Source organism: Rhinolophus ferrumequinum, chromosome 21 (assembly GCF_004115265.2).
Source record: "Rhinolophus ferrumequinum isolate MPI-CBG mRhiFer1 chromosome 21, mRhiFer1_v1.p, whole genome shotgun sequence".
In the NCBI taxonomy this organism is placed as follows: domain Eukaryota; kingdom Metazoa; phylum Chordata; class Mammalia; order Chiroptera; family Rhinolophidae; genus Rhinolophus; species Rhinolophus ferrumequinum.
In genome coordinates, this window is record NC_046304.1 from 51,190,007 (window position 1) to 51,217,717 (window position 27,711).

Consider the following 27,711-nt stretch of genomic DNA (forward strand, 5'->3'; position numbering starts at 1 on the left):
GCCAAGTGCTTTATTTATAAGCATCGTCTTCTTTATAAGGCAGGAACTGTTGTTATCCTCCTTTACCCAATAAGGAAAGTGAAGTTCACAGAACTTGCTCAAGGTCACTCATAGCTAGTAGTGAAGCCAGGATCTGCACCTCGGCAACGGGCGCTCAAGTCTGTGAAGCTCTTGGGATACAGACAACCTGAGTCTAGAGCCCATGTGACCCCTCTCCCAGGGCCCAGGAATGAGAGCTGTGGCCCCACCCCCAGATGTTTCTGCAGGTGGCTGGGCGGGGTTTACCAGGGTTATTCTCATGGCTCTTTCTTCAGGACTCATCTTTGGAGGGCAGACCAGACTCTGGGCCCTGAAAGGGGGGCGAGTCCTTGCCTGCCAGCCGAGGGGAGTGAGGAGAGCTGCCTCTCCAAGATCTGCTGTCCCCTCAGGGAGGAAGGAGCGGCTGTTGGCCAGGGTGACAGACAGTGAGGTCACCACTCACAGCCGGCCACTCTGTTGCCTCCTTCAACCCCAGCGAGGGTTGAGGTGGGAGATTGAAGAGGAAGGTTTTGTTTTTGTTTTTTGTTTGGTTTTGCAGGGGGAGGGCTCAGGGCATGGGGACCAAGGAGGTGGCTTCAAGAGGGACCCAGTGACAAGCTGGAAGCAGTCCTTGCACCTAGTGACTACAGGCCACCTCTGTGGGATACATATGCCCCCTAGTGGGCATTAAGACTAGAAGGTGGCTGAGAAAAAGAAAACCGATTCACTGAGGGACTAGGACCTGTGAGTCTGGGGAAGAATGGTCAGTCCTGTCTCTGTGTGGACAGACCGCCCCCCACACACACATAATACCATATGCAGAAGCCAGCTGACGTAAGCATTAAAAGAAAGTATTTAATTTATTCAACAAGCTTGTATTAGCAGCATGTGTGTGCATTGTAAGGAGTGTGTTAGGAGTGATACAGCAATGAAAGAGTGCCAGTTAGTACAATGGAAAGATCCCTGCCGAGGAAGCACAGTTCTGCCAGGTGAGCGGCTGCCATGTGACCTTTCCTTCTCTGGACCTTAATTTGCCCATGTAATAAGCATGTGTTGAAGCCAGGTGGGCCGGTGCCGAGGACATAATGACCATCTTCAGGAAAAGAACTGTCTAGTAGAATGAAGGGGACAGGCCTCTGGGGGCCTCCCAGATTCTCCCCACTCCAAAGAGGCTAAAATGGACTGTGTCTGGAGGTGCTAGCAAAGACTCGCCACTCAACAAACATTTGGTGGTGACCGTGTGCCAGCAGCCACTGTGGAGACAAAATGAATGAAGACTTCCTGCCACAAATGACCAGAAAACGGCGCAAAATACAAGAAACAGACCCTTGACAATAGGCAGCACACAGGACAGTGACCCCTGACTGCCTCAGCGTCTGCCTCAGACAGTTCCTGCCTGGGGCGTGGGGAGAGGGACCCGAGCAGACCACAGTGATGTCGCCCAGGTGAGGAAACGAGATCAGAGCTCAGACAGCGTGGTGCGCCTAGGATTTACACAGAGATCAATGGGATCCAGAAACGGGTGCAATGAAGGTGATTCCATGGAAAAAGGGGAGGCCTCTCAATAGAATACAAAAAGCACTCACCATAAAAGAAAAATGGCTTAATTGGACTTGATCAAAATTCTTGGAAAGGGACTGGGAGGAAATATCTGCCAAGCAAAGACCTGAGAAAGGATCAGTATCCAAAATATATAAAGAATTTTAACAACTTGATATCAAGAAGACAACCCATAAAAAAGGGGAGGGTTTTAATAGACACACTTCACCAAAAATGTATACATGTGCTCAATAAAAACATAGAAAGATGCTGAACATGGTAAGTCATCAGGGAAATGCAAATCAAAACCACGCGATACTACTATACACCCCCCGGAAGGGGTCATATTAAACTGACCACCATAGGTGTTGGCAAGTGTGTGGAGCAACTGTAACGTGTAATAGGTTGCTGGGGTTGCTTACAGAGTGACGTCTGCTTGGCAAACCAGTTTGGCAGTTTCTTATGAATTTATCCATGAGGAATGGAAACATATGTCCACAAAAAGATTTGTACCAAAATGTTCACAGCAGCTTTATTAGTAATAGCTCCAAACTGGAAACAACCCAAGTATCCATCAACATGTGAATGGCTAAACAAATTGTGACATATTCATACAATGGAATAATAGTCAGCAATAAAAAGGAAATGAACTACTGATGTAAGCCACAACACGGGTAATTGAGAGAAGCCAGACACAGAAGAGTACCTACTGTATGAATCCATTTATATGAAATTCTAGAACAGGCCAAAGTAATCTATAGTGATAGAAAGCAGATGGGTGTTTGCCTGGGGCCAGGGTTGGTTACAGAGACTGACTGTAAAACGGTATGAAGGTGCTCTTGGGAGTGATGACAAATTCTAAATCATGACAGGTTGTGGTCACAGGGGTGGATCCAGGTATTAGACTATTGAACAGTACATTTTCAATGGATGTGCTTTAGTATATATTATACCTCAATAAAGGTGACATAAAGAGTTAAAAACAAACAAACACTAATGAAGACCTGATCCTTGTCTTGCTCATGGGCTAGCGGAAAAGCCAGACATGAAAACAGGTCATCATAAAACAGTGAGTATTCAAAGAAGTACGGTCAAATAACGAGCACTCTGTTTATCACGTGCTCGCCTTCTGGTGGCCCATGCTAGGCGTTTTGCAGGCATAAGCCTGACAGTCCTGAGAGTTTCGGATACCACCGTCCTTATGTTACAGACAAGAAAGGGAGGCTTAGATAGAGGGGTAGTCATTTGCCCAACTTTACTTGGCTAAAACCAGCAGAGCTGGGCCTGCCTGCAGAACATGCCTGGTTGTGCCTGTTCCTTGAGGATGAACTCAGAGACCACCTCTGCGTCCCAGGTAAGACTTCAGAGGAGGTACCGAAGTGTGAGTGGGGGTCTGCTGAGCAACAAGAGGACAAGCGGAAGGAAATTTCAAGGCAAAGGGAACAGACAGCATGAGCCAAGGCTATCAACAGTTGTGAGAAGGCAGGGTTTTCTGGGAACCGAGACGGGTCTAGAAAATAGCAGAAGAGGTCGACAGAATATTACATAGTCTTCAAATTCACTTATTTGTAAAAACTCCATTAGCAAAACATGTTCTACCCTCACAGCATATTTTTGTCAGGGAACCCAGCACAGTGGTTAACACCATGGGTTTTGAGGCTGGCTTGCCTGAGTTGAGATCTCAATGCTTCCACTTAGTAATTATCAGGTTGGTGCAAAAGTAAATGAGGTTTAAAAGGTTAAAAATAATGGCAAAAACAACAGTTACTTTTGCACCAATATGTTTGCACCTAATACTTCCCCCTTTCTGCACTTTGGCTCCCTCGGGGGAGAACAACAGGGCTGTTGTGAGAGTCAAATGAGATAGTACAGAAAGGTTTAAAGCCATCAAGTGTATACATGAAATATGCGCAGCTTTTTGTATGTCAAGCAGATCTCAATAAAGTGGTTTCAAAAAAAAAAACCAAAAGGTACTTAGAAATTGCCTGGCCAGGAGCATACACTTAATATGCATTAGCTGCTAAAATGTGAAAATATGTGTCTGAATCGAAACAAAAGGTCTGAGGCAGGGGGCTTCAGCACTGATTATTTCAGCAGTTCAAAAGCATCATCAAGGACTCATGTTCTTTCTTTCCACTCTGCCGTCACAGACCTTCAGTGCTTGCTTTGAAGCAACTCATGGATGCAAGATGGCTGCTGAGTCTCAAGCATCACATCTTCACGAGGTCCCAAAGCCAGAAGAGAGGATTGTTTTGAAGAACAGGAAAACTTCCCTAAACTTGGCAGACCTGCCTGCAGACCTTTTCCTGAAACAATTACAGGCAAAGGGAATAGATTTACCCTATGAGTCTGGTGCAGACTAATCAAGATTCGCCCCTTAGGGCCGGGGAGGGACTTGCCTCCCCTGAAGCACACGGCTGCCCACTTACGTTCTGTTCTGTCTGTGATCTGGAGGAAGAACAGCTGCAGGGCTGGCAACTAACAGTGCCTGCCACACAGATGTCACTGATGCCACTGCTCCCAATGAAAACAGGCAACTGCTTGGGATACACCTGCCCTCCTTTGTGTTCTTATTAATACAATTAAAGATTCCTTTCCAGGTTAAGAAATTAACCTCCATGTTCCGGAGACTCTTGTTTTCTGTTACTGTGGGTTTCAGACACCTGTCAGTGAATGGAACTCAGCGAGCCGACCACTTGAACACAACAGGCCAGCTGAGTAGATTTCCCCTTTGCACACAGAGCTGGGATCCCTGAACAGCACTGGGGACTCCTGCTCTGCTCGGCTTGTGATCTACTTCTGTCACTTACCACTAGACTGTGCAGCTCTTTCCATGCCAATAAATACAGATGTATACTAGGCTGAATAATAGCTAGATAATAATTCCACCGTACGTAAAACTCCAATGTTCTAGACCTCACCAGCAACTGAGTGCAAATGAAATCCCAACATTAACACACAGCCTCAACAGCTCTGAGCCCTTGCTTGCTCCTTCGGGAATTCGGATGCATTCTTTGAAGTCTCCCCCAGTTATTTCGGGATGACCTATGCAGTGTACCTGACATGTCCTTAGGCACAAGTCCTCTCATTGCATTTTGCTTCCACCTCTTGGCCACTGTCCAGCGGCCTGTGACACTCCCATCTGCCGTGAGCCTGCTGCTGTTCCACTAAGCACGCCCAGAGCCTTACCATCTTGCACAAAGCAGCTCCTGCAGCCTCTCCTTCTCACTCTTCCTACCACAAAGTGGCTCAAAACACAGAAACAGGTGCCCGTCATCCCCCCACCTTCAACCTCATCTCGTTTCATCCCTAAGCACTCTCGCAAACACACAAAAACCTTCCCTCCCGTTTCCAGCTCCCCCAAACCAAAACCCTTATATAAAAGATCGATTTATATACATACACGGTGCAGTACAACTTAGAGGTAAAAGCACAGACTCTGCAGGCTGAGATCAAACCCTGACACCCCCAGTCAGCAGCTGTGTGAATCTGGGCAAGTTACTCATCTCTTAATGCTTCCGTTACCTGATCTGTATGTGGGGATCCTGCCAGCGCACTTCACAGTGCAGCCAGTGCAGCGGTGAGGATGAAACGATACATACCAAGTGTTCAGTAGTGAATGGCGCTTAGAAGTGCTATGAAGTATCAGCTATCATCGTTTTGCCTGCAGCAGGTTACTTGGCTACTACTGTATTTTCCCAAGTGCTTTTAGCAAATTCCACACTTAGAATTCTGCAAGTCTGAAATGAAAGGAGCTTAGTTTGCAGGGAGAGAACCCTTTCTTTCAGTATGATACAAAATCATGTCTTCAAGGGTAAGAGAAACTTAATGACCAATTTCACAAGACAGAACTTACTGCTAAGTGGGTTAATGATTATTTGTTGAGTCCTTACTGTGAGCAGAGGCAGTAGAATACCAACTAGGCACTGTGAGGAAATTAAAAAGACAAAAGTAATAATTAAAAGACTCCTCCAGCCTCGAAGAGCTTACAATCAAATTAAGAGAGTCAAACAGAAACAAATGTGCTAAGTTGAAAATAAGCACCTGCAACATATTACCATACACAGACCGTAATCTAGACTAAACACCACTGAGTGCACTGTAAAGAGTTGACAAAAATGGGGAGTAATACAGAAGAGGCTTCGTGGTCTTGCAAATTTAAATTAACTTGCAAGTAGGTGTAAATTCTGGCCCCCCCTCTAGTTGTTTTGCCCTATTGTTATTTCAACTATGAAGCCAGGATGGTTGCCTGAAAAATAACATTCAGAAGTAGCAGGAAAAAACAAAACAAGAATTAGCAGTGGGTGGTACATTTTTCTTTGTTCTTTTCATAATGCAATTAGTTTTCCTTCCCGGCATTAAAGCCACACACAGGCAGCGGGTCCTGCCAGCGCAGAGGCTGCACACGGGTTCAGGGTAATTCAGAACCACTCCAGCCCGCCGCTCGCGGGCGCCCTCTGCCGCCCGGGCCTCACCGCTCTCGCCCCACCTTGAAAAGCAACTGAGCGGGAAGTCGAACCATTCCCTGGGAATCTCCCTCCCCTTCACTAAAGCCACCAACCACCCCAGACGCCCCCTCCCCGTCCCAAATAAAATCCACAGAGCAGTTAAGAAACCGAGCCGTGCCTCAGTTTCCTCATGGTTCTCCCTAGGGAGGCCTCCTCGAACTTTCTGCGCCCGCGCCTCAGTCTCGGCCTGGGACACCCTGTGCACTCAGTACCGAAAGCGACCGTCCATCTTCATTGTCTAACGTCCCCTCTTCACAGATCAGGCCTCCCACCCCAGGCCCTCTCCCGCCCCTAGCGGTGGCCACCACCGTACCCCGGCTCCAGAGCCGCGCTGAGACGGCAGCTACCGCCAGCCGCGGCCGTTTGGACTACATTTCCTATTAAGCTGTTTCAACATCGCGAGAGCTCCAGCGAGACTGCCGAGATGACTTGCGCGCAGGCGCGGCGCCGCCCTCTTTCCGAGGCCGGCCTCATGGCTGGAAGTCATGGCGGCGTCTATCCGACTCGAGGGCGGCGAGCAGCCTCAGGCCTTTGGAAGTAAGTAAGGCCGCGGAGGTGGGAAAACGGGGTCTTCCGTGACGCGGCGCTAGTACACTTGGCCTCCCTTTTTTCAGAGGCAAAATGGTGACGGTAAACTGGTTACCCTCCTTAGAGGGTTGTTGGAGTAGCTGAGGTACTGGATGAGAAAACGCCTTCCAGACGGCGCGAGTTTTTATGATTGAAGGGAGAGAACCCAAGCCCAAGTCCTCCTGGGGGAGAGAGGTCCTTCCAACCTGCAGCCCCAACCCCCCTGCCACGAAGTGTCCTACGAAGTGTCCCTGAGGGTCTCCCAGGCCCGCCTCCGAGCGGGCTGACAGTGGCAGGCGGTTCTTAATTCACTTCAGGAGTGTTAACGTCTGAAGACTTGATTTCCTCCTAGAGTGCCTTGAGAACGGCCCCAATCAGTAGTTTTTACTTAATTCTACAGATAATAAACAATGGGATTGTAGACTTTGGAAAGCTGTAATTTTACAACGAACCCTTCACGTTCCTTTTTTTCCCTTTCTCCACAGGCCTTTCTTGGCCATCTGCAGAGACAGCAAGAAGCGGACCTGCAGGTTGAAGCTTAAAAGTAATGAATGGGGCCCTAAAATGAGTAAGAGTGGGTGCAGGCAGGACCTGGGTGGGCACCAAAAATGAGAAAGCCAAGAGGGTGTGAAAGCCTATCACATACAGCGGCCTAATACTTTATTCTGCAGTTAAGTTCAATTCTGTGAACAAATGTTGACAAGTCTAGAATCCCTAAATGAGGAGGGTCTGTGCCACTAGGTGTCCCTGTTTAAAACCAAAATGGATGCCACTGCAGACAGGGGTGAAAAGAGCCTTGGAAAATGAGTTCTGGTTGCCTGGGGTTTAGAAATGTTTGTTCCAGGTTGAGCTGAGGATGATTTAAAGTTATCCCTGTCTGAAAGGACGTCTTTTGTGAAGAGTCCTGACTTGCTGAGGCTCAGCTTTTTAAATGCTGTTCTTGAAAATAAATACCTTGATTGTTTCTGTTAGAATGAAAAGTATGTTATCTACATTTTTCTTTCAGATTAAATGTGTTGGCTGTGGACTTGGACAAAAGTCACATGAAAAACATCATCTTAAGATGTTCCAGTGTAAGGATCTTTGTGATGAAATTTCTATAAATGGTAAGATTTTTGGCTCTTTTCACAGAATTGCATAGGCTCTGATGCCTTTAATTATTGGTCGGCTAGATTTTGGAGATGTGTGGGTCTTTCAGGATTATTACTGTCTAGATAGGGAAGTGGTAAAGAACTGTGTTTGCTAGGCTCCTTGCCAAGCAGTCTCCCAAACAGTGTTTGTTACAGTAATTGTTGAATTAGATTCGACCAGTGGTTCTCAGCTGGGGGCAGAGGGTGTTACTGGGATGTAGTGGTTGCCACAAAGTGTCCTACAATGCCCAAGACAGCTCCCACAACAAAGAACTATTCACTCAATATGTCAGTAGAGTGGAGGTGGAAACCCTGTGTTGTATTAGACCAAGGGTAACTGCGGCCTGCGATCCATTTTTAATTGGCCTGCAGCAAATTCCAAAAATATATTTAGTTTACTTAAATAAACCAGGTGAGGCAATACGTACTTCACCTCGAGTGAGTGTCCCGGCTGTTTGTGTATTTTACCGCATATGGCCCGTGGTGAAAACCGTTGAAAAAAGTTTGGACACCCCTGTATTAGATTTAACTTGAGAGATGTGGATTCTAGTCTTAGCCTGTTACGAGATAACTGCACCAGAGTCTTACTTTTTCATTTGTAAAACAGGGTTAGTCCTTTTCAAACCTGGCTATACATCAGAACCACCTGCAAAGTGAAAATGTATACATTTCCGGATCCCACCTCCAGCCATGATTAAGAATGGCTCTGGAGTGGGGCCCAAGAGTCATGTGTAGCAGTATAATAGGTCAGATCTACTTATAGCTCAGGGATTTTTATTACAGCAAGATTATAGTACTGCCTATTTTTAAGTAGCTCTCAGGGCAGATCTATAATCCTCTATCTTAAAAAAACTGAAAACAACATGCTTGCTGTGCAGGATCGCTTTGTACACAAAGGTGAGTGAAAGAGAAATGACCTTGTGTGATGTCATTGCCTCTTGGTATCAGGTAGGCTTTGTGCGGATGGCCTTCAGTAGGCTTGCTGAAAAGAGTAATCCACACTGTCTCGGGCACTTTACTGATACTAGAAAGACACTAAAACATATATCCCCTACTCAGCTATCAGACACCTTGTGCTGAGGGATTCCCATCTTTACAAGGAAAGGAATTGTCAATGTGTCAGATGTAGGGTGCTGGGTCCATCTAGCACTAGATAGAGGCAGTTTTTGCCCTTGAGGGAAAGCACATTCTAATAAAGTAGACAACACTGAGAGTCCTCACGAAGAAAGTAAAGCAGAATTTGGCAAGAAAAAAATAAGCTGGCCAGTGCTGTGGGCTGGCAGGTTGGTGGAAGCCGAGTCCATGATGATGTAAAGTTATCCCTGTCTGAAGGCCGAGAAAGGCCTTTCTGTGTGGAATTTGGATGTCTGAGACTTGGTTTCCCAAGTTTGTTCATGAAAAGTTTGGGCCTGTTTTAAAAGCGAGCTGCTTGAGAGATAACCTGTGCATAGCTTCTTGAATAGGTTTTTCTTTTTCAATTTCTCCTTATCAAGGACAGCCGCAGCCTCGGTCTGTGAGGCGGAAGCGGATCCTCCAGAAGGCACTTAACCAGCAGCAGCACGTGTCCGCTGCCCTGGACGCAGTGGGCTTGTTCTCGTGTATGTAACAGGACTTGTCGAACGGCTTGGGTGGGGTGTTCTTTTTGCTTCTGCTGCCCTGGATTTTGGCTTCTGCTAAGTGGCAGGGAGACTTTAGCATAGGTTTGTGTTCTTTCCTAGATGTCTGCAGTGTGAGACAGAACTGAATTGCTTTGCCCGAAGCGAGTGACGATGCCTCTCCTGTTGCTGGTGAGCTTTCTGTTTCCATCTTACACGTCCCTAAGAAGCCCCACAAGCCTGTGATGGTTGGTTATCCCTGTCTGAAAATCTCGACTGAGGGAGAACAATCTGTTCTGAGGCTTCAGGGTTTGGTTCTGTTCTCTTAAAAGAAGTTCGGGCTTTATAAGGGATCAAGTGGAATGGACTCTAAAGGGAATTTTGTGGACTCTGCCGAGACCCCAGGCTAGTGCATGAGCCCTCTACAACTTGAAAACCAATGGTGTGGCTGTCCTGTCACGCATTAGGCCCCTTGATTAATGTCTCTGAGGGTACGGGCAATAAGAGGTGGCAGAAATGGGCAAGTGGCCCAGATTTGGTTTGGGTTCTTATTTTGGAATGAAAGAGTGCTTGTCACATTTCAAGAAAATGATTGTGCTCTTTGAAGTAGGCGGAAATGTAAAATGTGTATGCCAGCTGTGGCAGTGAGAAGACTTAAGGGCTGTCTGACCTCTTGCCTCTGTACCAGAGCCTGACCTTCAGGAAAGAAGGGGTACCGTGGCACTGACAGAGCTCTTTAGTTTCTAGGTGCTTTTTTAACACCAGGGAGCTCTCCTGGGTTAGCTCAGATCCTGTCTGAGTGGCATGACTGGCGCGGGGCTTTTCTTTGGGCAGCACGGGGCTAGGCTCCTTGGCATGTGAGCAAGAAAGGAGCGAAGTGGCTCTGGGTAGGGAGGGTATCTGGCTTTGTTCCCATTTAAATGCCAGGCTTGAAGTGGGCACATCACCATTTCCATTGAAATCTGGAGGTGTGTATAGGCTCTTTATATTTAAGGTGAAGTGTTTGTTCGGTCACCAAGGATGCTACAGAGTGAAACAAACCGAAAGGGTGTGCGTGTTATCAAGGAGAGACATGTACAAAAGTTTTACATCTAGAGGGGGATGAATGTAAATGTCCTCAGGGCTCATGGCTGTTCTTTACTGGCCCTTTCCTAACACTGCTCCCTCCAAGCACCGTCTCCTGAAAACGAGCGGTGGAGTCATCTGAGCCTCACCGGCCCACACTGGAACTATCTAATTGCGCTGTTGTGCCCTCAGCACACACACAAACCTCATAAGGGCTTAGAATGAGTGCCTCTGTGGTTGCCTTTTCTCTGAATTAGCTGCTGCTTTACATTTAACCTTCAGTGTGAGTCACTTAGTTGGCTGTTACATCAAATGATTCTCCTTTGGTTTTCCAGGTGGCCTCCCAGTGGTGCCAGACAGGATCAGCAAGCCTCTGCCGCTCGTTGCTCATGTCTGTCAAGTAATCCCCCAAAAGGAGAATCATTTCAGAGTTCTTTGGACCTTTATCTTCAAAAGGAGCCAAAGAATTCGAGTGACAGTGAGTTTATCCCAGAAAATCTTGGGCAGTTAGTGAGACTAAGAATGTTGAGAACACCACTTTCGTAATCATGTATTGGCGGGACTGCGAGCGATTATAAATTGAAGGTAATTAACGTGTATATGCTCTTGTGGGAAACAAGAGGAAACAGGTGCGTGGCCTAGAAAAACATTTCTTGGGAGTGGATTTCCTGTGAAGTCCATGTGTGTCCTGGGCTTAAATTTTGAAGCACAAATAAAAATTTTTTGAAATGACTCACTAACATTGTGGCATCAGATTGAGGCCCACATAAGAACAGTATTTCATTCTGTGACTCAGTAAACGCATTCTTCTATAAGTGAAAGTTTCAAAGGCTATTAATTGGTGCTAACGTATACAGGATGCAATCAGATGTTCAACTTTACCACTAAATTGAGTTTATACCCCTTCTAATGAGTTGCCACCAACAAATATAATAACTAGGACTTCTCAAATTCAGTGGATTGACAGAGGTTCTGATAACTACAGACTTGATGGGAATAGGGAAAAGTAAATAATGTATTACTGATAAAAAGGGGGTCCAGGCAGCAGGAAGCTATGGTTTCCTCAAGTAGCTGCTTTAGTAATTAAAGCCCAAATGTCTAGTCTGTTTGTCACATCTCTGAATTTCTAAAGTAGCAGTATTTTGGATCTAGTGATAGAGTTCATCCCTCTTGTTAAACATGCTGATAGGATCAGCCTTCCAGAACCAGAGGCCAGGTCCTGGGCCTTGGTGAATCGAGCAATGGTGACTGATGCCATCTTGGGAAGGCTCTTGCCAGCCAGCCCTGTGGAGACACGACCCCGTCGGCCCTACAGTATAGACATCAGACTATCCTGAAAGCTACTCGTCATAAGGCCAGGAAATCCCAGGGCCTCTTAAGGGCTGTATGGTGATAACTCGGCCGGTCAAGACCTTGTACTTCCGATAGAAGCCCATATAACTGTCTTAAATGAAACTGCCTGTCAACTAAGTTCAAATTACTGAAGCCATGATGTTCAATACTCGACAATGAGGGTTCAATACCTGATAATGTCATCCTTTTGAGACAAGGTGGGGTCATATATCTCTAATGGGACTTCCCTGAGAGGGAGGCAGCCTTCTGTGCAGTTGGCCCCCATCAAGTACTAGAACTTTCCCAGGTTCTGAATTCTCTGATCTCCATGTTACACCTGCATGGTCTACTACTTCCCCCAACACACAGAAAAAGACAAAAATGGTCTCCATCATTTATTCAATTTACCTAGTTTCAAATTACGTTCTGCCTATTGTACTCTCATTTTATCAAGTAAGTCGGTCATGTTCTCAGGTTAAGATGTGTCTTTAAGTCGAATTGCTTTGGAGTTCGCATTGGGCAGTACGTGCTGGTGGGAAGGTTTTGGCTGGGGAGTGTACAACTGTAACGTCTGGTCTTGATTAACTGAGCTGCTCCGCTGACTTGCTGAAGTCACTCAGGACCGCCTGCTGCCTTTGAGATGCTTAGATCTGACGTAACCTGCTCCTTGCTGGTGAGGGTCACAGTCTCCTCGTGGGAGTGTTATCTTTGGTTCTAAAACAAATCCAGCAGAGCAGTTCATTTTTCCTTGACCAATGTCGGGGTGTCTGTCTCAGAGCCAGACCCCTCTGGAGTTTTCCTGGATGAGCCACGGACAACACGGGGTGTCTCACAATAGGTTTCAATGTCAGTCACATACACCTCTTAATGTCATCTGTAGGGAGGGAGTGGATCTAGGGGAGTTGACGCCCCTCTCACAGGTTGAGAAAACAAGAAGGTGGTTTTGGTCACTTGAGGGGACGTGGGCCGCAGCTCTGTAAGAACAAAGGGCTCGGGTGCTTCGGGGTCAGCGCTGGTACAGCCAGAGGATGCCAGCTCCGTGCAGGTCCCTCCACAGAGCAGCTTCCAGGGACAGATCGTGGTTTGCATAGAATATCAGTGGCTTCTTGATTCGTTCGAAATAGTGGTCCGAGAATTTCCAGTAGTTGCTTGTGATGAATCCATAGGCACTAACCTGGACAAGCATGGTCACTGAGTCAGCATCGACTGAGCTGCTGCTAGACGCAGGCTCATGTACAGTGACAGGGATTCAGAAAGGCACAGCTCCTCCCCACCCACAGCTTCCTTCTGGCTCGTGTGAAGAACGCAGATCAGCGACAGTTCTAGCTCACAAACATCCAGCACTGTGCTCTGTACACTCGCACCCCAGCCTCACAAGTCTTAGGTGGGTGTTCTCCCCATTTTACAAACGGGGGAACAGGCTCAGAGGTCACCAAACGTGTCCCTAGTCACAAGCGAGGCTGGGTTTCGAACACAAGTCTGATTAAAGCCACGATCAAGCTGAAGATAGAGACCACACTGACTAGTACGGTCCCCCTTCTAATGGCGGCTGCAGACTCCTGCTTTGGAGTCGGGAAAAGCTGTGGGGCCAGTGTGGAGTGGCTGGCTTTAGCGCGGGTCCCTGCCTTGCCTTGAAAACTGCTCCTCAGCCTCTCCCTGTGGCTTGCTCACGTGGGCACCCTCCCATCAAAAACGCTCACAGTGACTTCAGGGATTTGTGGGTAGAAGGCTAAACCTGCTACCCTACCCCACTTCTAGAATGTCCTCAGAAAAAGATTTCCCTACCCAGTTCTGTTGAGATTTTGCCATTTGGTAATGTGTGCCTCAAATACCATAGGGTGGCTGCCCTGGGGAAGAGGGGAGGCCGGCCTGGGGCTGTTCTTTAAGGGACCTTGGATAGTGGATGTGGCATTCTTCCCACCCCTTCCCTAGACCAGGTCCCTCCTGCAGCGGGGGATTCCGAGCAGGCCTGGGGGTGATAGACCTCAGCTTAGGGATATCATGGATCAAATTAGGTTCCATTCACACCTGTACTCTACTGCTGTGAATTCCTGAAAGAGAAGACCTCTTACCTGGTCACAGGTATGCAAAGCTGTTAGCAGCATGAGGGCCCCAGTACTAGGCATATATAGGTCTCCAAACTTTGTGTTAATCAACTTTGATTTCAAAAACCTGGAAGCAAAAAGCCATTAAAACTCAGACATTTAGGTCTTGGCACACTGGCTTGATGGTTATGCCATTCCACTTTACGATGACCAATGCAAAAAGGTTGGGAAACCAAAAACTTCTGGCCCTTCTGCCCCAGTGAAATCATCCCTAGTTGGGGAAAAACCAGATGAGCTCCTAAATGCAACAATTTTCAGTTGAAATAACTCATTGGGTAACAAAGGAGGTGAGAAAGGAACAGGCCTGACCAAAAGACCCCCAGGTAAAATCCCGCCTTCTCTAGAAGCCTGAATCCAGCCTAAGAACTTTTCCTTTCTGCAACTTCCTGCCCTCACCTCTGGGCTAAGTGGGGACCTGCATTAGGTCAAATGGAGCACAGGTCCCATCACTTGGCACTGGTGAGATGGTGGACGTGTGTGCGTACGTACTTGTGGGGTCCAGAAGTGGGTCAGTGGTGACCATGGGCCTTGACCTCAGCCCGGGGTTCACAGCCAAGCTCTGCCTGGCAAACCTGACTCCACGTGTGTCTCCTTGTGGTGTGGCTGTGACTGCTGGGCTGGTGTGCCCAGCTCCCCGTGTACCCTTCACCTGCTCTGGGGCTGCCAGCCTCCGGGTGACAGCAGTGTTTCTCAGCCAAGGCATACTGACATGTTAAAAGGGCCCGATAATTGCTGCAGGACTGTCCTGTGCATTGTACAATGTTCAGCTGCATCCCTGGCTGCTACCCACTAGTGGCACTTGCACTCGCCTGGTGACGACCAAATGACCCCCCCACCCCCCCATGGAGAACCGCTGGTAGGAGGGACAGAAGGAAGTGAGACTAGTCCCCCAGGGTCCTCCCCGCTCCCCTCCGCCTGGCTGTGTTTGGGCTCAAAGCTGATGACAGACAACTCTGCTTCTCCTAGCCCCATGACTGCCGGCACCTTGTGGTTCCCCCACCCCCAGCCCGAGCCTTTGTGAGCACTGCGGTAAATAAACCTTGAGTTCTTCCAAGTTTCCTGGCCATTTCCTGTTGACCCTGGCTGACACACCACTAGCTCCATCAAGGAATTAACTAGTAAGCGGAGAATAACAAGTGCTTGGCACCTACCCTGTAAGCACGTGCGTGCGGTGTGTGGGGCACGAACGGAAGGGCCTGCAGTGCTGCGGGGGTCCTCCCACCGCCACCACCTACCTCTCTGTCAGGTAGCTGATGAAGTCTGGATGGAGAAGCTTGAATTTACTGGCAGAGGCTTCTGGTCCAAAATAGGTCTGAGGCCTATTTTGAGAAGAAGTGGACAGAGCGGCCCGCGCTGTCGTATTGCGATAAGGTGAAGGCGCTGGGGCGGCGGCGGGGCAGGAGCCGGTGGGGGCGGGGGTGGGAGTAGTAGCGGGAGAAGGGGGTGTAGAAGGTGGGCGGCAGCGCGGAAGGCACCGCGTGCGCCTTGGTCCTCACCAGCACCTCGGTGGGCGGGGTGTAAGTGAGCGAGGACGGGGGCGCGAACAGAGCGGGAGGGGTCGGGTAGGAGGAGCAGGTGTCCCGGGGGTAGAGGGGAGGGGGTGGGAGGAGAGGGTAGTAGTAGGACTCGGGGAGAGAGGTTTGCTCTTGGGCATGGCGGGGGAAGCAGGGGCTCAGGGGCAGTGGAGCCGTAGGGGGCTGGAAGAAGGGGGGCTCCTTCATGAAGCGGGGCACATAGGGGGCGATGTAGGACGGGATGGGCCGAATGGGCCCGATGTAGGAGGCCGAGGGGGCAGGGCTGTGGAAAGGGGACCTGGTGAGGGGCGCGCTGGGATTTTGGGAAGAGTTTCGAGAGAGAGATTTCAAGCCAGATTGGGAGGGAGATTTGGAGGTGGGTGGAGTGGGGTTTGGTGGAGATCCTCGAGATGCGTGCTGGACGTGAGGGCTGGGGCTCTGGGAGGAAGCCCGGGAGGACGGCTGGGAGGCATTTGGGGTAGGAGGGTGGGAGGTAGGGCGGGAGGAAGGCCCCCGGGTCGAGGATGGGGAAGGGGCGGAGCCTCCGGAGTTGGGCTGCTGGGTGGTAGGGTTGCTGTGGTTGGACCGGGACTGGGAAGGGGATTGGGTAGGGGACGGATTAGGGGTTTGGGAGGGGGAGCTCATTGGTATTGGGGTGGCGTGTCTGCCCGGGGTCTCGGAGCCAGCTCCCCCCAAAAGCCCAGTACCTACTCGTGTCACAAAGCCCACGCTCATGACCAGCTGCAGCATTGTGAACAATTGTTGGGTAATCACAGGTGGGGTTGGGGGCGGGGCACAGGGTGGGGCAGTGGATGCTGGCCTGGCCTCTGAAGGGTTAGCCCCTAAGGGACCTCAGAAGCTGCTCTTCTGGGGCATGGCTGGGAGCACTGAGATAAGAGGCTGGTCCTTGTAGTCACAGGGGTGGCACAGATTTCTAAGGACTGGACTCAGGGACCAGAAATTGTCTCAGCACCACAGGGAGAAGGTTCGGCTGAGGGCCAGGATATGGTTCAAAAGAGCTGGACACAGGCCTGCTACCCAGGAAGGTGGGAGACAAGACAGAGTGTCCTTTGTTCCCACTTCACAGGATGTGGGGCCCACATGGCCTGCTCTCCCATTTCATGGGCACAGTCTTGGGAGGGTGCCGGCAGGACGAGTGGCACCAATACTGGCCCTATTCTTAGTTTCCAGACACGATGCACTCAATAGGACAGTAGACCCAGCTGTAGACAGACCCTGCAGATGCTGTCTGCTGAGTGGCTGGGTTGGTTTTGGGGACAGCAGCCTGAAGCTGAAGTGCCAGGCCTGCCTGCTCCATTCAGAAAAGCGGCCCCTTGAGCCACAGCCCACCTCATCAGGAGGGTCCCTGGGGATCAGTAGGGTTACCTGGGCTTTCCTGGAGGTGGGTAGCAAAAATCCATAATTCCCTAATGCTCTTGAATGCCTGGGGATTTTATTGCTGCCCTCACTCACCTTCCCTACCTGCCACAGTATTACCATGCCCTGCCCCCAGCTGGCTGCTCACCAGTCCCCTTTATCAGGACCTTCGGGGACAGGCACACCCAGAATGGCTGATCTCAGCATCACATAGTCGCGGATGTCTGAGGGGATGAAGATATAACGCAGGTCCTGTTGGGGCAACAGAGATACTGAGCCCTGATGGGCACAAGACCACTTCTAGCTCCTGCTTAGAAGGAACAGCCCTCCACCCAGTCCTGCCACCCGTCTTTTCAGGAGAATTTCCCTTATACGAGGTATGATCAAACAATACGATGAATATTTAAATATAAAAACAATTATAGTAAAAGACACATTGCCATTAATCCCCCTCAAAAATACTCCTCCTCACTTCAAACACACTTATCCCATTGTTCTTGCCACTTTCTGAAGCAGTCCTGGAAGTCCTCTTTCATGAGTGTCCTTAGTTGCACTGTCATGGCTGCCTTGATGTCTGAATCATTTTGTCTTCGGGGAGGGGCCAGAAATCACACGGTGCAAGATCTGGTGAATAAGGTGGATGAGAACATACCGTAATGGTTCTATTTGACAGAAATTGCCATATACCAGAAGTGATGCGTGACACAGAGCCTTTCATGATGGAGGATGATTTACGGCACACTTTCAAACACACTTTCTCTCAACCGTAGCACACACCTGACTGACTGCACCAAACAAGTGGAAACTTGTCACTCACTGTTACTAAGGTTTGACATGCCACGTCCTGTATTGGGGATCCCTGCCTTTCCGTTGGATGGCACTCGGCAGCAGCATTCACCGTATTTTGTGATCACAACGGAAAGGCTCCAAGTCACACACCGTTTCTGGTATATGGCAATTTCTGTCAAATAAAAACATTGTGGTGTGTCCTCATCCACCTTATTCACCAGATCTGGCACCTTGTGACTTCTGGCTCTTCCCCAAAGTCAAAATGACCATGAAAGGTAAACATTTTTAATTGATTCAGGACATCGAGGCAGCCACGACAGCACAACTAAAGCCACTCACAAAAGAGGACTTCCAGAACTGCTTCAGAAAGTGGTAAGAACGATGGGATAAGTATATTTGAAGCGAGGGGAAGTATTTTGAGGGGGATTAATGGCAATGTGTCTTTTACTGTAATAAATCTTTTAAAATGTAAACATTCACTGTATTTTTTTTATTACACCTCACATGCCTGTGATTGCCACTCTCAGTTAATGTGGTGGAGGCTTCTGTACACTCCCAAATCCTTTGGTATTCTTCCCTTCCAGAGGTGAAGCTTATTTGCCATCCCCTTGAGTGTGGGTCGCACTTAGTGACTAACGAATAGAAATTTTCTAACAAATAAGAAAAAAAATGGAAGTGACGGTGTGTGACTTTGGAGACCAGGTCATAAAAGGCACTTCACCTCCTTGCTCTCTGAGATTACTCACTCTGGGTAAAGTTAACTGCCATATTGTAAGGACGCTCGTAGCCTCTAGAGCGGCAGTGTGACAAGGGCCCGTGAAGGCATCACCTTGACTCGGGCCTCAGTCAGGCCTGCCGATGACTGCAGCCCCTGTCAGTCCTGACGGCAGCCACCTGAGAGACCCTGAGCTGCTTGCAAATTCCTGACCCCTTGAAACTGTAAGATAGTAAGTGTGTGTGGTTGAAAGCTATTCAGTTGTGGGGTACTTTGTTACACAGCAACAGGTAACTCATACAGGTACTGTAGCCACACCACAAACAAAGCTGCCCCATCTTGTTCTTTTGTGAGCTAAGAGAGGTTCTACTGTGCAGCCTCGGTGTGTAGACACTGTGGCTAGCACACTCCTGAATTCCCTGGTCAGAAGAGGAAGCTTCTAGAAACCCGATGCAGCCCCACTGAGCATCACAGAACCCCTTACCCTGGGAGCTCCCTGACCCTGCACGTGGTACCCAGACCTCTGTGAGGGGAGGTGTGCTGTGCTGTTAGAGCATCACGGTGTGGTTGCAGGAAGCTGAGGCAGGAGATGCTCAAATTCTGGCTCTTCTCTCCCTAGAGCCAGGCTGTGTCCCTCAGTCTCTGAACCTCAGCTTCCTGCTGTGAGAATTCAGGAGACACGTCACTGTTCTGGTGACCCAGCGCTGCAGTCAGAGGGGCCTGACTTTCAATGATTTTAGCTTGCTGGTTGCCACCTGGCAATGTCTGCCCTGATGACCGTGCCAACGCTGGGAACAAGAGGCACGCAGTAAATGACCTTCCCCGGGGTGTTGCTCTGGGGTGGGAGTCTGGATTTGAACCCCGGCCCTACCTCTCCGCGTCTTAGCCTCCTCACCAGTAGAATGGGGGCTGACGTGGCATATGTAAATTGCCTGGCTCCCTACAAGCTTTCACTAAATATCAGCCATTCACACTCCAGTCCAAAGTTGTGCGGTGCTGCCTGAAACAACGCGACCCTCCTCCTCTGTAGCCCCATCCTGTGCCCAAGATCCTGGCACAAGCTCTCCACCCCCTGGGAACCCTGTGGCTCACCCCGTGGGGGGGGGGCTCTGGGAACAGTGGCACCCATCAGAGGTCTCACCTGTCCTTGTGGCACAGAGGTGAAGCCCAGTTTCCAGTAGGAGATGAGGGAGTTCTTCATGGTATTCACAGTGAAGCCATAGAAGGAGGTCTTGGTGCCCACATCGTCCTCAAAGCCTTTGGTCACAGCGCCATTGAGTCTGCTCCCAATAGAGGCCCATCAGCCTCCTTGTGGTTACGCCATGCTGGGTGTCTGCACTTCCATCCCCAGGGTTCCGTCACACCTGTCCCCATGCCTCTGTACGGACCACTCCCTCTATCCACTGCAGCACCTCCGCCCCCTCCGCAGCCCCAACCCCCCTCCTCCAGACCTCAAGGGATACCCTGTTAAATGGGCACATCTGGCCCTGGCAGCTCCTTCTTCCTGGGTCCGCTTGGCGTGTCTGCTCGCATATGCCTTCGTCCATGCCTCTCTGCCCGTTACAACTGCTGAGCCCCCTGGGGCCGCAGCTGCCTTGGCCCACGGGCCTCATGGAGGATGCCCACCCCGCGGCTGGCCAGGACCAGCTCTCCACCCAGCTCCTCTGCCCCCTCCTCCCTGATCCCTGCTCCGCATACCTGAACACATAGTCGTGGGCATCGATGTTCTGACCCTGGTGGGAACCATTCAGGATGCCACCATTACCCACCACGGCACACCGGATGCAGTCTGGAGGCTGCTCCCTGGACACAAACAGCTGGGCGCTCTCGGAGCCATTCAGAAGGCTCAGGGTGGAGGCGATGGCTGTGGAGGCAGGACAAGGTGGGATGCTATGTAGAGAGCTGTCATGGCTCATCAGGGACCTTCCCAAGACGGTTTCTGGCACCCAATTCGCCTGCGGCTTGATCCCAGCCCCTCCCAAGAGGCACAGAGGGTGGGACAGGGAATGAAATGTCAGTGGGGCCATGAGAACCGGAAAAGGGGAAGGTGGGGGAGGGGGTTCGGCTGTGCCCTCCGGGCCTCAAGCACTCAAATAACTAGCCCTTTGAGACTGTATTCCAAAAGGAAATAACCTGGGGCATGTGGGGGTGGTGGCAGATTTAACGGGGAGGGGGCTCTGGGCGGTTTCCCCCAGCAGCAAAGGTCAGCAGGCTGTTTGGGGCCTCGTAGCCCCTGTGTTTGGCCACCTTTGGACACTGGTTCCTTAGCTTTTCAGGCCAGGGAAGCCTCAGGATGGTGAGAGCTGCTTGGTGGAGGGGAAGCCCCAAAGCTTGGGGATTGAGCGCTGAGGCCCTCCCTGGAAAGGAACACGGGGGTCCCACATCACGGTGCTATGAGGGCAGGGAGGCCTGTTCTTCATCAGAGCAAAAAGCAGGAGGAATGGACCAGCTGGGGCCAGAGGGGCTGGGAGAGAGGCAGCGGCTGCGGGTTACCTTGGCGGGAGAGCCCCTGCCAGCCGTAGGGAGCTTTGTGCTGGCTGAGGCTGTCCCAGAGCTCCTGGGTGAAGAGGTCCCCTGACAGCAGCACTGGAATGGAGAACTCAAACAGACTCCGGAAGTGGGGGTGCCGCTGAATGGCGAGATAAAGTGGGTGTCGGCAGGGACGGCTCTGTGGGTGAGAAGATAAGAGGGCTGAGCTCTACTAGCTGGGGCCTGGGGTAGGTGGGAGGGAAAGGTTGCTCTGCCCTCTTCAGACTTGGGCACCCTCAGATCTGTGAGCTGAGTGGCCTGTGGTGCAGCAGCCGGTGGGGATCAGAGAGCTTTCTGGATTGACCCTGCCCAGCCCTTCTCCTGGATGCCACATCTCTGTGGCCTGATGGCTCTAACCTCCTACTCTTTCACCTCACACTTGGGGAAACTTTGGGGCATTTCCCCTGAACGGGTAAGACCTGCCTACCCTTGGGCGGATGAGCTCCATCCTGGGCTTTGGGATCCATCAGCCTGTATCCTAATCCGAGCCCTGTGGGATTTTTGTAGAAAGGGCTACGGGGAAGATTATGATCGTCTTTCTTGTAGCTGGTGCCTATACTGGGTTGAATAATGTCCCCCCAAAATTCGTGTCTGCCCAGAACCTCGAAATGTGACCTTACATCTTGGCAGATGTCCTTAGTTAAGATGAGGTCATACTGTATTAAGGTGGACCCTAAATTCAATGACCAGTGAGTGTCCTTATAAGGTGGCCATGTGATGACGGAGGCAGAGGTTGAGTGATGCAGCTGTAAGCCGGGGAACACCTGGAGCCACCAGAAGCTGGAAGAGGCCCCCTAGAGAGCTCTGCCCACGCCTTGATTTCAGACTTCTGGCCTCCAGACTGGAAAAGAATCAATTTCTCTTGTTTTAAGCAGCCTAATTGTGGTCATTTTTTCCAGCAGCCTTAGGACACTATACAGCGCCTGTGCACGCAGGGAGCTTGAAGGAGGGTGAATACTGACCAGCCCATCTGCCTGCAACCCCCACGGCAGAATCCCACACAGCTTTGGCCTGGTTGGGACTCTAACCACTGAAGGGGACCCTTTGTTAAGGCACTTGGTTTGATCAAAGGATAATGCAGGAAAGAGCTGTATAGTCATTTCTGTGATAATGTGACAGAGAAATTCCTAAATATCACTACACTATGGAAAACTTCAGTGAAGACCGCAGGGCTTTGGGGAAAATGGGATTAGTGGTACCACACTCAAAAACTAGGCAGTGATGCATAAAACAGGAATCTAAGGGAGATGGAAACAGTTTTATACACATTCAGTGGTCAAATACGTAAGAACTGCTAAAATATGGCATTTGACCTTTGAAAAAACTTGACATTCACTTGCAGAAGGCGGAGTCAGAGGGTGGCAGCTTGTGAGTTATTGTGAAGTGGTAGAAAGAGGGCTATACTGTACATCTGAGGAAGCAGATGGACTGTGCGTGTGTGTGTTTTGTGTATTCCTACGTGGCTCCCTTTGGTTGGGTGTGGTTTTCTGCATTTAACCCAGTGTTGATCGCTGACAGAATCAGCAGAAGCAAACACAAAATTTGTGTTTTGCTCAAATTGCTTTCTAAGATATCAGTCTGGTTGGAATAAATTAATGTTTTCAAAGTAGCAGAACTGAGTGTATAGCTTCAGTAATATTGAATTTATCATAATATTTTCCAGGATCTTCTTTACGAGACCAGGAGAAAAATCTCCAGGTCTCTGTATCAGAAAAGGCTGCGCTTCACTTGGGCAGCTGCCTTTCTTTCATCTCATGGCCATGGTGGCAGTTTCCTCCTTCACTGTGGCCACCAGGAAGCTCAGAGCCAGATATATGGCTCGTCTCCTATACCCTGTGGTACATTTTTCATGCACTTATCTCATGTCATCTTATTTTCCTTCACCTGTTTCTTCATTTTATTCTATTTTATGTCTTTGCCTGGTTATATGTATCTAAAAGCTACCTCAAATCATCTTTTTTTAAAAGCACGTGGGGATATATGTCATTTAGTACCAAGCAGCTCCAGGTGGGAAAGACTTGAGGAACGTAAAGATGACCTGGCCAAGCACTCATGAGACACTTGAGGCCTCTCTTCAGCCTGCTGGCCAAGTGTCCACCGGCCTCTGTTCTCAGACAGGCGCCTATCACCTGCCCAAGACTATTTTGTTTGGTCTCTGAACAGCTCATCTGTCACTAAGTCTTGCATCAGTGAAATATTTCTGAGGCCAGGGAGAAATATTTCAAGTTCTAGTTTGGTCTCTTGGGCCTTGAAAAGAACTCTTAGATGCAAATTAACCCAGAACACAGTTCTCACTCTGCTCAAGCACAGCTCACAGGGGATGAGGCGGTATGGCTCAGCAGTTCAGAGCCAGGGCCTGGGGTGAGACCAGAGGCTCAAATCCCAGTACCACCTCTTCTCCTTGAGTGACCCTGAGCAAGGTAACTTCCCTCTCTGTGCCTCGTTTTGCTCCTCTGTAAATACTACCTAACATGTTTGCCCAGAGGCTTGAGTGAGAGAACGCAGGGAACGTGCTCCAGATGGCATTTCAGCCCACAGTCATGACTGTTACGGAACAGGGTCTGGGAGGTTCTCAAACCCTCAGGGCAAACATGGAGCATCTTCCCAGGGTTTGGTGTTTACTCCACGGTGAGCAGTTTAAATGAGGAGTAAAATGTCAAATTCACAGGCCTTTTAAAGATAAGTCTCAAGACTTCTAAGAAATGTTCAGCTGGCTCTGTCCAGGGGTACATATGGATTCGTCCTCCTCTGTTGGGGTACAGGGAGTCCTAGTGTCCAGGTCCCAGAAGCCCTGATGGCTGGCTCCTCAGAAGTAAGTGGCATGCTTGGGGGAGAGGTGTGAGGAGGGGGTAGGTTCCAAAGAGCTCCCCCACAGCTGTCTCTGAGACCCGTCTCCTTTGTTTGCTCTTTCCCTTCCTCCCCATAACTTGAGGATACTCAGAAGTACAGAGTAGCTGACCACTGTACCTTTCTTGTACCAGGATTCGCTGCCTTGGGTCCAGAGAATGCTTGAGGCGCTGTGCTGTTCCTGTGGGAGAACAAGTCAAGTAGGGGTCTGACCTACCCCTCAGAACCTTCTGTCTGACGCCTTCAGCGCCAGGGGCTGACAAAGTCCATCAGGGTCAAAGGCATCCATTCTGTGGATCCTTCTGTTTCTATGCTCTGATTCTGGCCCTTGTCTCTCTCTTTAGGTACACAAAATCCTGTCACGTTATCATGTTCTGCCAAGCTGTATAAACGCAGAAATCAGGAAACCCCTTGGCAAGTGGCAGAAATGTGGAGTTCATAGGAACAGTGAGATGGTGCTTAAAAGATGAAAATCTGAAATAGGAAAGCTTACCAGCCGCCTGGAATTGTGCCCATGCGAAGGGTCTCCCTGCCAAGACCCCAGAGCAGACTTCATGTCCCGATGACTGGGGTCCCTTCACCTTGGATTGCCCTGCCTGAAGGGCCTGTGCCTGAAGCCTGACTCCCTGGCTTTGTAGCCTGTGATCCTGGGAGATGACTGAACTTCTCAGCACCCCGGTCTCTGCATCCGGACAGGAGGGGTAATCAGATTGTTATGACCGATAGTCATATCACATACCATCCAATGGCTGCGAGGGCTCAGAGAATCTGTGTTATCTCACATAAAAAGTGTCCTGAGTGTTAACTATGGTTATCTTAAGGAAGAAGGAAGAGGACTGTTGTGACAGCCTCTATGACAACATCCCTTTTGTAGGGCAGTAAGTGGGGGCTAATGTTACTGCCCCACCCCCACCTCCAAGAATGCCCCTGCATCAGGACAGAGGAGAAATAAGAAGGAAGGAGGAGGGGCCCTTGCCCATTCAAAAGGGTGTCAGGCTTCTCCCAGACTTCCGCCCTCTCCCCAGAAGCCACAGGGGGCAGGTGGGGAGGTTTGGGACGTGAAGCTTGTGAGGGAAACAAAAGTCTCTTGTTACTTGCTTCTTGGGGCTGTGACATCTGAGTCACAAGGAAGCCTGTGACCTGCCTCCCTTCAGGTTTCCCTAAGACCTTGGCGGGGCAGGACAGAAAGAGCAGGGATGATCCCACCCCCTTTCTTCCCTCTCCCCCTCGGACTGGCCACCTGTCCCCCCAGTAACCCTGTAGTTCCTCTTCTTGAGCACAGTAGGACCCCTTTGAGGAGGAACTGAGCCATGGCATCCAGCCAAGGCAGCAGCGAGAACCCCCAAGGAGCTTTGGAAATTGGAAAAACACAGATGCTAAGGCCCCACCCCTGAGATTCTGATCTGATTGGTCGGGGCCTTCCCAGGTGATTCTACTGTGCAGCCAGACTTGAGAGCCTGTCAGAGGAGAGGCTGAACAGGGCAGGAGGGAGACAGGAGGGATAGAGGTACACGGGAGGTGATGGGGACTCCCCCAATTCAGTTTTGCTCATCAGCATCAGGGACGTCTGCTCATCTCCAGGGCACCCCTCAGGGCTCAGCGACGCCTCCCAGTCTCTCGCTTCTCTTAGAGAACCCCCAGGCCTTCTAGACACATGCCTGGGGGGCCTGGAAGGAGTGGGGAAAGGGGCCAGCCCACCTACGGTTTGCTCCTCTGGGAAGTTTCCCCAGCCCAGGAGAAATGCAGTGCATTTTTCAGAAATGAAATTTACTCAACTTAGATCGTATTCTTAGGAATTCTTGGCCCTAAAATGTCCTTTCTTTTACAAAATAATGTTGACAGTAGATGGTCACTGGCAGGTTAGGTAACTGGTGCCCTACCTATATCTATCCTCACCCCTACCCCATAAAAAAAGTTTTTTTTTAAAAACAAGTCTAGACGTCTCCATGCTTGGGAACTGCTGATCCAGATTCTTCTGTGAGTAAACTCACAGGCTGGGTTCCACTCTAATCTGTGAGAGTCCTCACCTTGGGTGGGGGGCCTGGTCCCAGTGCCCTTGTCCCCTGGCCTCTCTATTGTAGTCAGGCAAGCCCATTTCCCGTCCCTAGTTCTGAGTCCCACTGCCTGTTCTCCCTGCCCAGAATGCTCCCCCACCTCCCACCCTGCTTTTCCTGGCACTCAACAGGCCAAGTCCCAACCTGCCCCCTGGGATTGAGCTATAGCACAGATGTCAGGGAAACACCAAGGAAATAGCTTCTTTGGTTGTACCAGATTTGTAAAAGGTAAAAGATGTTTTTAAAAAGCTTTGTTGAGGTATAATGGGTGTTCCACAAACCCCATCCTTAAAGCTGTATGTCAAAGGACATATAACTGCATTTTAAAACATCTTTACATAAAATTGACAAATATCCCCTTTCTTAATACCCTCAACCCTTTCCCGTCTTTCTCCTAATGCAATTTCTGATTACAAGGAGATTCAGTAACTTCAAGTTATTACCTGCTAGAGCATCTGGACTCATAATCAGTCGCAAGCTTATTTCATATTGTTTTGTAATTTTGGGTGCCATTTGACCTTGTTCCTTGAGAGCCCATACTGATTCTGCTTTCATCCCGTTGTACCTGGAGCAAGGTTTAGTGAGGAATGGGCAGATGGGAAAGCGCCAGGAAGGGAAAGCCGGGGCCCAGAGGCCCCTTGGCAGGGCTGCCGGTATCCTTGCGCCCTCCCAAATCCAGACTCTGGGCACGGCTCCTTCCCCTTTCCAGAGGTAAAGCTAAATCCTTGTGAAGTTTCTTCAGTAACTGGAACCATTACCTACCAAAGGCAGGCTCTCAGGTTTCTCCTTGTGGGGCACACATGAAAAGAGGGTGCCCAGGGCAAGCGGAGGGAGCAGAGCGCTGAAGCAGGCCCAGTGAAGGAAACTTGGATGGAGCCCAGGACCCGCCGCTTTGCGGGATCCGGTGCAGACGGTGCTTATCAAATAAACTGAGCAAACAGAGCGCGGGTGAGAGTGTGCCAGGCGCAGAGATTAGAGATAGGAGCGAGCAGGTAAAGGCCAGAGCCGAGCTGGGGATCCCAGCAAAGTTGGAACCGAGTGACTTAGGTCTCAGCCCCAAAACTAGAGTCTGAAAGAGGTGACGTTACGAGGGAAAGTTCCCGACAAAAACGGGACTGTTTTGTTTTTTTTGTTTGTTTTTTTCTCGGACTCAGGTGACCCAGCCAAATTTGGACTATAGAAAGTGTTTCTAACTGGGGCTGCAGGGAATTAACCCATAAGGCTGTCGCGAGCGGATCGCTAGTGCGCAAGAGGCGAGGCTCCTCTCGGGCAGAGGCTGTGGGGCCCCGGGCAGCGCCACTGTAACGCTGGGGTGGAAGTTCTAGGGACAAAGGGCCGCAACCGGAGTCCCCGCTGGGAGCCACCCCAACGAGGCCGGTGTGGAAGGCGATCTGAGGGCTCTGGGCGCCCTGCCCGTCTCCTGCGCCCTCCCGGTCAGGTCCCGCGCTGCAGCCCTTACCTGGCTCGGGACCGGGGCTCCGGGTACGGCCTCCCGGCGGAGAACAAGGCGAAGAGGATCCCCGAGCAGGCAGCCGCGAGTAGGAGCAGCAGCCAGAAGAGCGGGCCGCGCGGGAGCCCCATGCAGCCCCGGCCGGCGGCCGCCCAGTCCGCCGCCGTCCAGGGCGGAGGGGAGAGGACCTGGTGGGCTGGGCTGTCTTCCCGGAGGCGGCCGCCCCGCCCCGCCCGGCCCGGCCCGGCCCTGCCCTTCTCTGCCCCGGAGACGCCTCCCTGCCCTTCTCTGCCCCCGCGGCGCCTCCCCGCCCTGCTGCTCCCCCTCCGCCCCGCCTGGGCCGCTGGAAGCTGCCGCACCATCGAGGGCTGCGCGGCGGCGGGACCGGGGAGGCGGGAGTGTCGCCCCCAGCGCCCAGAGCTGCCCGTGTCCTTCCGGCATTACCCTCTGCCCGGGGACAGCGGGCACCCCGCCGCTGCGCTCCCGCCTGCGCCCAACCCCAGGACACCAGGAGCCTAGGGCTGTACCGGGCGGTTTCCCCGTACGGTCCAGGGCAAGCGCGCGCCGTCCATGGGCT

General features: G+C 50.6%; 1 protein-coding gene, 2 long non-coding RNA genes and 2 other non-coding genes across 6 annotated transcripts; 3 read left to right on the forward strand and 2 right to left on the reverse strand.

Annotated features, from left to right (window-relative positions):
* Positions 1–909: 909 nt before the first annotated feature.
* Positions 910–6,448, reverse strand: LOC117013060 (uncharacterized). Its single transcript, XR_004421270.1, has 3 exons — positions 6,379–6,448; positions 5,414–5,483; positions 910–5,297 (listed from the first exon to the last, which is right to left on the reverse strand). It is a non-coding gene; the product is annotated as an uncharacterized LOC117013060 (long non-coding RNA).
* Positions 6,449–6,512: 64 nt separating this feature from the next.
* On the forward strand, positions 6,513–12,020 carry LOC117013059 (uncharacterized). Its single transcript, XR_004421269.1, has 6 exons — positions 6,513–6,602; positions 7,118–7,176; positions 7,639–7,738; positions 9,256–9,360; positions 9,481–9,549; positions 10,758–12,020. It is a non-coding gene; the product is annotated as an uncharacterized LOC117013059 (long non-coding RNA).
* LOC117014114 (small nucleolar RNA R38) lies at positions 7,478–7,555 on the forward strand. Its single transcript, XR_004421420.1, has one exon. It is a non-coding gene; the product is annotated as a small nucleolar RNA R38 (small nucleolar RNA).
* Positions 9,057–9,140, forward strand: LOC117014116 (small nucleolar RNA R38). Its single transcript, XR_004421422.1, has one exon. It is a non-coding gene; the product is annotated as a small nucleolar RNA R38 (small nucleolar RNA).
* A 116-nt stretch (positions 12,021–12,136) lies between the features above and the next one.
* ST6GALNAC2 (ST6 N-acetylgalactosaminide alpha-2,6-sialyltransferase 2) lies at positions 12,137–27,590 on the reverse strand. 2 transcript variants are annotated; one of them, XM_033089741.1, is made up of 9 exons: positions 27,144–27,345; positions 23,751–23,811; positions 20,748–20,922; positions 19,953–20,118; positions 19,396–19,534; positions 16,899–17,002; positions 15,095–15,178; positions 13,827–13,926; positions 12,137–12,928 (listed from the first exon to the last, which is right to left on the reverse strand). In XM_033089741.1, exons 1-9 carry the CDS (start codon positions 27,263–27,265, stop codon positions 12,761–12,763), a joined length of 1,119 nt encoding a protein of 372 aa, XP_032945632.1. In that variant the 5' UTR covers positions 27,266–27,345; the 3' UTR covers positions 12,137–12,760. The 2 variants fall into 2 exon arrangements, with proteins under 2 accessions (XP_032945632.1, XP_032945631.1); XM_033089740.1 differs by lacking the exon at positions 23,751–23,811 and having other exon boundaries at positions 27,144–27,590.
* Positions 27,591–27,711: the final 121 nt, after the last annotated feature.